General features: G+C 41.7%; 1 protein-coding gene across 1 annotated transcript; it reads left to right on the top strand.

The window, feature by feature from the left end:
• Positions 1-666: 666 nt before the first annotated feature.
• SLC35E3 (solute carrier family 35 member E3) lies at positions 667-6,895 on the top strand. The gene is made up of 5 exons (XM_041411237.1): positions 667-1,120; positions 1,197-1,307; positions 2,836-2,994; positions 3,917-3,999; positions 4,397-6,895. Exons 1-5 carry the CDS (start codon positions 731-733, stop codon positions 4,581-4,583), a joined length of 930 nt encoding a protein of 309 aa, XP_041267171.1. The 5' UTR covers positions 667-730; the 3' UTR covers positions 4,584-6,895.
• Positions 6,896-8,577: the final 1,682 nt, after the last annotated feature.

The raw sequence follows: 8,577 nt of genomic DNA, 5'->3' as shown, positions 1-8,577 counted from the left end.
CATGGATACAGGGGGAAGGAAAGTGAAACTACCAGAAGGTGTATGGGGAAAGTAGGAGAGAAGAAAGCACACACTTAGAGGACAGGAAAACCGAAAAGCAAAAGTGAGGGGTTACTTGCAGCCCTTCAGAAGAGAAGGCAACCTTGTGCTGTTCTCCTGTACAAGAAGGAGTTGCTAAAATGCTGATGAAATCCTGAACCAGAGGAAAGATTATCATATGTTGAAACCCCCCCGTTTGAGATTTTGTAGTTATTTTGAAAGCCTGTTCTACCCCCATTTACGTGTGCAAACACACGTTTAGCTGCCTTTCCTTTAACAAGACGGAGCGCAGAGGACACGTAGTGCAATTTGGAGAGGACTTTGGTCCTTTCGAGTCGATGTCTCTTGACACCTGGCAAAGAACGTGCTTCGTGCTGTACATCCGTACCTACAGTGGCGTGTTTGTGGAACTGCCCAGTCCCGTTGTGGAGAGGCTCTCGTGGCTTGGAGCCGAGATGCGTTTCTGCGCGCCGGGGCCGTCGGGCAGGAGGTGGGGGCGCACACACTCCCACAAGCACACACTCTCTCACACGGAGCGCCGTCCCCGGCCCTCCCCGCCGCCCGGGCCGGGCGGAGCCGTTCGGAGCGGGCGGGGCCACCGGAAGGCGCGAGCCCACGTGTCCCGGCGGGCGGGGCGGGAGGCGGCGGCGGGCCCGGCCGGTGCGAGGGCGGCCGCCGGGCTGCCTCAGCCATGGGCTGGCTGCCGGCGCAGGGCCGGCTGGCGGCGGGGCTGCTGATCAATCTGGCCGCCTCCATCTGCATCGTCTTCCTGAACAAGTGGCTGTACGTGCGGCTGGGCTTCCCCAACCTCAGCCTCACCCTGGTGCACTTCGCCATCACCTGGCTCGGCCTCTACCTGTGCCAGGCGCTCGGCGCCTTCTCCCCCAAGAGCCTCCAGCCCGCGCAGGTGCTGCCGCTGGCCCTCAGCTTCTGCGGCTTCGTCGTCTTCACCAACCTCTCCCTGCAGAGCAACACCATCGGTACCTACCAGCTGGCCAAGGCCATGACCACGCCGGTCATCGTGGTCATCCAGAGCGTGGCTTACGGCAAGACTTTCCCTCTGCGGATCAAGCTGACCCTGGTGAGGGGGCGGGGGGGCCGAGGGGAGCGGGGAGGGGCGACGACCCTGCCTAAAACCGCCGTGTCCCCCTCCACAGGTCCCCATCACGCTGGGTGTTTTCCTCAACTCTTACTACGACGTGAAGTTCAGCGTTCTGGGGATGGCGTTCGCCACCATGGGCGTCCTGGTGACCTCGCTGTACCAAGTGGTGGGTAACGAGCGGCGCGGGAGCGTTGCGGTGGTTGGGCTCCCGGATGCTGCCCCTTGATCGCCTTTAAGTGGCACCCAGCCCCACAGGAACCCTTCCGTGCTGCCTTGTCTCTTTTTTATAACACCCACAAAATCATGATAATCCACTGTAACTCGTAGCAAATTAGGAGACAAACTCCTGATCGTCCTTGCTGCTAAAAATTGGGGTTATCTTTATCGCGTTATCTTTAACGTGAGCTTTATTTTTAAGGGGCGAAGATCGCTTTAGCGGTAAAACTCCTTTTTTTCCTAGAGGAAACAGATGTTCTTGCTGAAGCAAGTGCCTTGCCTTTGAGCTTTTTCCCTAGAAAGGATGTTTTCCAGTCCTTCAATCCCATGGTTTAATCTTGAGCTATTTGCATTTTATCAGTTTCCTTCTTCAGTTTCGACTATATTCTAAGGTGTTTTCTTAGAGGATAGATTAATACATAAACGCACAATACAACCTTTCTGGACAATTATGATTTTAAAAATTGATATGTCCAAGGACTGCCTCAGCCTCTTCTGCTGTAGCATTGTACTAATAGCTCACCCGGTTTGTTATTGACCATGACTGTAAGAGCCTCCTAAATTAGAAACTCCTGTCATGTCAATGTGATAGATTTGAACGTGAATTTCTTTCAGGAGGTGTACTGTAAATCAGGGGAAAAAAAAAAAAAAAGAGGCTCTTTGACCCATAGTGTGTAAGATGATAAATAATGATCTCTTGACCTGTTTTGAGGCAGGAGGAGGAAAGAGGTGCTGTGTAATAACATGGTGATGATTGTGTACTGGAGAAATAATGGTACATGGGTAAAATTATCTAGATTAAAACATGTGAGCAAGTTTATATGCCAGAATTCATGTTACCAGTTAATGTGATTTAAGTATTAAATGTCAGTTTTCAGCACAAGAGAAAAATGTGTCCTTTTGGCTGTAACATCTGTCTTCGTAGCCATAGATAAATAGTATTTCTGAGAGCATGGAACCTTAAAAATTGAAGTTTGAGTCAATTATAATCAATATTGAAATGAAATCCATTAAATCTGGAATAAACTGACAAAAGACAAATGTGTACTGGTTTTGTTAGCTTGTATGTAGAGGAAAATGAGAAGAAAGGAGCAGAATCTTTCAAGTGCCTGCTTAGGAAAGGATACTCAACTCCAACACAGGCAGGATCTGGAATTTATGCAATAAAGGGGAGCTGCTATTTTCTTCCCAGCTCCACAACCTATTTGTTCTTCCTCAAGTAAGATAATTTACCCCCAGGCTATGGGAAAAGGAAAGTTGAGGTGCTCTTTTCACTGCCCCTGCATACAATTTTTCACTTGAAAGAGAGAAACACATGGGGCCTCCACTGAGGCAAAGGGGAGGCTCAACAGCCTGTTTAAGTAGTATTGTCCACGTGAGACTCCCTCTGTGTTAGTAGCCAGTTTGCTTTTGCTCAGGTTTCTCAGTTTATGGGTTTTTTTTTCCTCTTGTTTAACAGCTTTCTCTTTTGGTTTTAGTGGGTAGGTGCTAAGCAGCATGAGTTGCAGGTAAACTCTATGCAGTTGCTGTACTATCAGGCACCAATGTCCTCAGCTATGCTGTTGTTCATCATACCCTTCTTTGAGCCAGTCTTTGGAGAAGGGGGAATATTTGGGCCCTGGACGCTTTCTGCTGTGGTAAGGCTTTTGTTGACTTTATTTAAATAATTACCACTGATGTAGTTAAATTTGATAATAAGATCTGTTTCTTTGTGAAACATATTTTTGTACAGCTGTTGTCTGTGGTGAGATGATAGGGACATGTGCAGGACAAAAAGCTCCTTGCTGAGTCTGCCTCGCTTCCTCTGAAAGGAGCGAGTCTGTCAATTGATTCATTTCCCTATTCTTGTTTCTATTTAGAGGGCATCTCAACAACAGGAAAATCTATCAAAATCCAGAAGCTTCCCCTAGTGTATGAAGTGCCCTATTTCTAGCTTTGTCTGTCCACACAGAGAAGGACACTCTGAACTTCTCTTCTGTGGAAGGATGCCAACATGGGTTGTTCTCTAGAGTTAGTAGTTTCTTTTCACCAAGAAGACTATAGTTTCTCTCAGTATCCTTCTGTCCAAAAAGGAGCCAGTGATATATTCTTACTCCTGCTGATTGTGCCCCTCAGTGATGGGTCATTTCTTGTAGCATTGTATTTTATGAATGGGATAGCAAGCATTCACAGTAATAAAATCAAGTATTTTGCTAAAATGGTTTTTACTGTGACCATAAATAAGACTGTATCTCAAAGTTAAAGAATACAACCTCTCTGTGAATGAGTATCCAGGTTTTCCAAATCACTCTTAAATGTTCAACAAGAGTAAAGGAGAAAAGGCCTGTGGCTCTATCAGTGTATATTTATGGATGTCATAAATATACATGTCACTGAGCTGCTTATACACATCACCCCTGTCTGTACTGATTTGAAACTGTTTCTGTTTTTGTTCTCCATATGTTTTTCTTGCCTGATATTTTGCATTTGAAAGTAAATGAAACTAAATAAATAACCTGGAATGTATCTACAAATTGCCAAAAGCAAGTCAGATTAGTGACTGTGTCCATTAATCCACAGATAATGGTACTGCTGTCTGGAATAATAGCCTTTATGGTAAACCTGTCCATTTACTGGATCATTGGAAATACGTCACCTGTCACGTATCCTTTGTAACACTGGTTGTTTCTCCTGTTTCCAGATTAATTATGCTGGAATTCATTTGGGCTGATTTATGTGGGAAAATTGTTTGATAACCTTCCTGCTTTGAGATTGGTATAGGTAATGGCTGTTCATTCGCTGACCTTCATACCTGCAAGAAATATTAACTCACACTTTGGCTGCCTTCAGGAAGTGTTGGCATGTCCATCAGACTGCAGTGAAAAGGGGTGAAAGGCTTTAGGTGGAGGTAAATACAGCCACAGAGATCAGGAAAACTGTATGAGTTGAGTCAACACAGTGTACCATTGCATGCTTCGGGTGGAACTGATGAAAATTCCAAGTGTTTCTTTGTACAAAAAATAATACTGCTATTGGCTATTGTCCTTAACAGATGTCTAGGTACAACATGTTTGGACATTTCAAGTTCTGCATCACCCTCCTGGGCGGGTGCCTCTTATTTAAGGATCCACTGTCTGTTAACCAAGGCCTTGGGATTCTGTGCACACTGTTTGGCATTTTGGCCTACACCCACTTCAAGCTTAGTGAGCAGGAAAGCAATAAGAGTAAATTGGCCCAGCGTCCTTAGAGCAAGAGTTTCTGAAGACTGTTGTGAAGGAAAACAAGTATTTAAATATGCATTGATTTTAGAATGCACAAAATTGCCTCATCCACTTAGATCTATGGTTTTAGTTTAAGTGCCAGGATTGTTATTCTGTAACTAAACCAAACGAACTAAAGGATGTAAAATTCTGGGGTTTTGCCATCTCAGTCTGTCCTATCGTTTTCATTAAATTAAAACACTAACTTAAAAGAGAAAAAGGCACACTTCAAATTGCTGTGGAAATTGTATTGAAGTAATTACATTTTTTGCATACCAAATGAGATCATGATGGCTACAGTTATAATACAGAGAGAGAGAAAGAAAAAGAATCCTGTCTCTGTGATCAAGCCAGTATTGCCATTGTGAAGAGATTTGGAGGCACTTTTATGCAGATGTTCTGGTGTGTAGTGATGCTTCCTCATTTTTGTCCAATGAACAATGAAGAGGGAAACATACTTTGCCCAGTCACTTAAAAAAAAGGCTGCCAGACTCATTCCTATTTCTTGTATATGCTTATGTATGGCTTCAACACAGGGATAGATTTTTAGATGAAGAAAATAGATAAAATTACAGGTGAAGAGAAAAGCAGAAAACTTGAAGCCACAGGCCAAGCTGTGAGAAAGTAGGAAATCTAAACAGTTAATCTTAATTTTTTCTTTCAATTTGTCAGGACATTAATGAAGTAATTGACATTTTGAAAAATGCTGTTACTGCTTTATAATCTTCTTTGTGCCAAAACCAAGACTTCACACAAGATCTTGTAAATACCTGTGAGCCTAATAAAATGTCTGGTTTTGTGATAGTAACCAAATGTTTTGCAGCCCTTGAACAGAGACACCCATGGTAAAAAATATTTTCAAGAAGGCTTTGGAAAGGTTACCATCTTTAAGGGGTGTGAAGGTTGCCCAGTTCTCTCTCTTGCCTTCAGCACCACCTCCCTTGCTCCCACGCCTTTCCCCAAGAGTTACCTTGGGTGGGATCTGCAGGTTTGTCATCATTTATCATCTGTTGTCTTGGTTTGGGGGAGAGGCCCAGGGGCTGTCAGGACAATGCTGGGTGTGAGGCAGCATTTCCTCAACAGACAGTCCTGAGAAATGTATCTGAATGACTGAAGAGTGCAAGGTGGGACCTGCTGCTCTAATTAAAAAATGCTTTGAAAATTATTTTATGACAGTATCAGGCACTTATTTTGACAACGTGGATGGAAGAAGTTCAGTGCTGTTCTAGTTAAAAAAAGGAAGGAAAAAATAACTGCTTTCCATAAATCTGGTGAGAACATATGTTCACTAGATTTGCAGGGTTAGAATTTAATTGCAGTATCTTAATCCTTACATGTTGGGGTTTGTTTTGTCTTCATCTACCTCTATCAGATTTAAAGAGGGCAATTGTGTGGACAAAACCAAGTATTTTAAGTTGTGCAGCCACTGACAGAAGTAATATTTGGTTCCTCTAAGTTTTTTGCAATAGAGGCAAGAAGTCTTTGTGTTGGAAACAATGCAACATTTCTCAAGCTTGTTTATTTATTCTTTTACAGAGTTACTGATTTAAGAAAAAGTTACTCCTCTGTGTAACCTAAGCTTATACAGTAACACTCTATATCATTTCAGAGTTACAAATACCTGAAAAATTTTACATCTTTACCAACTGTTTCTTGGACATTGTACTGGTCCAAGAATAATTTTTTAATACAGTTTTGTAGATCTGTATAATTAGTTTAAAAAGACAGCCTGGACTACTGAAAGATGTGTTCAGATGGTCAAGCTCTGGATGCATATCCTTCAGTATGTACACTGAGAAAGCCATTTGCATTAATTTGTGCTGTGCACAAGTTCTTTTGAGATGTAGATAGACTGCAAAGAAACAGCTAGAAAACAACTGAATTACATGCCTGTATGACAAAAATATTTGAGATGAGATGGATGTAAATATATATATGAAGTGGTAGAATGAACTAAACAACCATGCCTGGGAAATACAAAAGACTCCTTAAGGAGAGGAGCAGATCTGCGAGAGAAAGTTAACAGCATCATTTAAAAAGTACATTATAAATATAATCTGGTGCTGGAAGGTGTGTGTGCGTGAGTCACTTAAGTGATGTGATTTTTTTTCATGCATTCAAGAACTCTCTTTTGAGATTTACTTCTTGTATCTAATAAATAAAGTATCTTGAATTTTGTCATATGTTTCAAAATATGAAATCCAGGATGCTTGTGTAATTGTGGGATAAATAGATCTTTGTATGTATTGTTTCTTTGGATACCATGTGTAGGGTGGGAATAAATTTTTAATCATTTGTCTGATTCCTGCTTATTGCAGAAGAGAGGAGTTGTTCTTGTCTTTTTTCATCTTCTATTTGAATTACATAACTTTGGGGGTCTAGGTCTATAAGACAAAATCGTACCACATAGATTTCTGTCCATATGAATACAACAGGGAGTTTGAACTTTTTGGACTCATGGCACAAATGAGGGAAAGTAAGTGCTGAGGTAAAACTGGAGTCTTACAAAACTTACTGATACTTACGTGCTTATTCTGGTTTTCACTACATCACTTGAGTGAGTTTTCCTGCTAACTATGTGTGTTTCAATCAGTTTTGGCTTTTCTGAAAGAGAAATCAGAGACTTGCCATCTTCAGCAATGTGTAGTCATCTCCCTGTGTGAGCTGTTGCAATTGAGGCTGTACCATGCATGCCCTAGTGTTTGCTTTCTGCTTTTCATTTTACTTTATTTTCATACTTTATATGACTAAACTGTGTTAAACAGGGTAGGCTGTGCTCCTTTTCTGCCATGCAGTACTTTGCTGCTATACTATACTAGCATTCTTTACTTTAAAAAGCTACCATTGACGTAGTTCACATGGAACTGAAGATACCAAGATGGCATTTAAAAATGAGAGCAGGTGATTCTGGTTAAAATGTGAGTGACTGGTGGTAAGTTACCTAGTCTTGGCCCCAAAAACACATTGAACAACATCCATAAGGTTTCCCCATTTTCCCCAAAGCAGTAGGAAGTATGTCTTCATTTAAGAGATATTCAGCATAAATCTTTGTGTTGCCTTTAACTTTGGTAACTTGGCTCTTGTTAGACAGCTTTTGCATTGGGTTTTGTACAACTGGCTAAGTTCTCTCAGGCTCTGGGGCAGAGTGCCAGAGGACTTTTCCTCTAGATGGGTGAACAGCTACTCTCTCAGGCTTGAGGTTGAAGGAGCATGGTTTGCTGCTATTACGTGTATGAAAAGGAGGTTTGTCTTGCAGGAAGTCTACAACGTTCAGGACAGAACTGCAATTCAGCAGGACTGTATCCTCTCTCTGTCTCATTTCATGAAATGAATGCCCAGCAATGGTCTGGGGCTAAAGCAACATTAAAACTTTCTTTAGGCTACCCTAAAAAAATTTTTTTTATTAAACTTTTTAAAAAATATTAGTAGTAAATACTTGATAAATATTAAGGTAAAATCTCATTTTTATAATGTCTTCTTATATAAGAGTTTCAATATAGTGTTTTTTAAGATTTTGGAATTCAGCTAATGTCTAACCCATATCTAGTTTGTCAAATCTGCAAAATCTGTCTAAAATGCTGGATTTGATAGCTGGCTATATATATCAGTACAGCTGGGCTGCTGAGGAGAGGCCTGCCCTTGAGCAATGCTGGACACTGGCACACCGTTCAGGTGTTCAGCAGTGACTAAGAAACACGTGGCCTGAAATTCACCAGTGTAGCTGGGAAAGGAAAAGGGCTCACTGATTGGTGAGAGCTTTTTAACTTCTGCTTTTAATGTTCCTGCTTTTAACAATAGGCTTGCAGATTAAGGTAATTCAGAGAACAGGACTTAGTCCCTCCTATCATCTTTCATACTGAGATTTTTCTTACAATATGTCAGTTTTGCTTCCAGTTAAATAGTTATGTCTTACCTAGATTATGAAAGAAATAAGAGTTGGATTAAAGACTTGCAGGTGTTTGTTTGTGTTATGGGTTTTTT

This window comes from Onychostruthus taczanowskii, unplaced genomic scaffold (genome assembly GCF_017590055.1).
Source record: "Onychostruthus taczanowskii isolate IOZ18803 unplaced genomic scaffold, ASM1759005v1 scaffold35, whole genome shotgun sequence".
Lineage (NCBI taxonomy): Eukaryota > Metazoa > Chordata > Aves > Passeriformes > Passeridae > Onychostruthus > Onychostruthus taczanowskii.
The sequence above is the reverse complement of the archived record's forward strand: the minus strand, read 5'-3'. Positions and strand labels throughout refer to the sequence as shown.

Coding starts and splice junctions, on each gene's coding strand:
- SLC35E3 (XM_041411237.1), top strand. CDS start 731: ATGGGCTGGCTGCCGGCGCAGGGCCGGCTGGCGGCGGGGCTGCTGATC. Junction 1,121..1,196: donor TGCGGATCAAGCTGACCCTG/GTGAGGGGGCGG, acceptor CCCCCTCCACAG/GTCCCCATCACGCTGGGTGT. Junction 2,995..3,916: donor CCTGGACGCTTTCTGCTGTG/GTAAGGCTTTTG, acceptor ATTAATCCACAG/ATAATGGTACTGCTGTCTGG.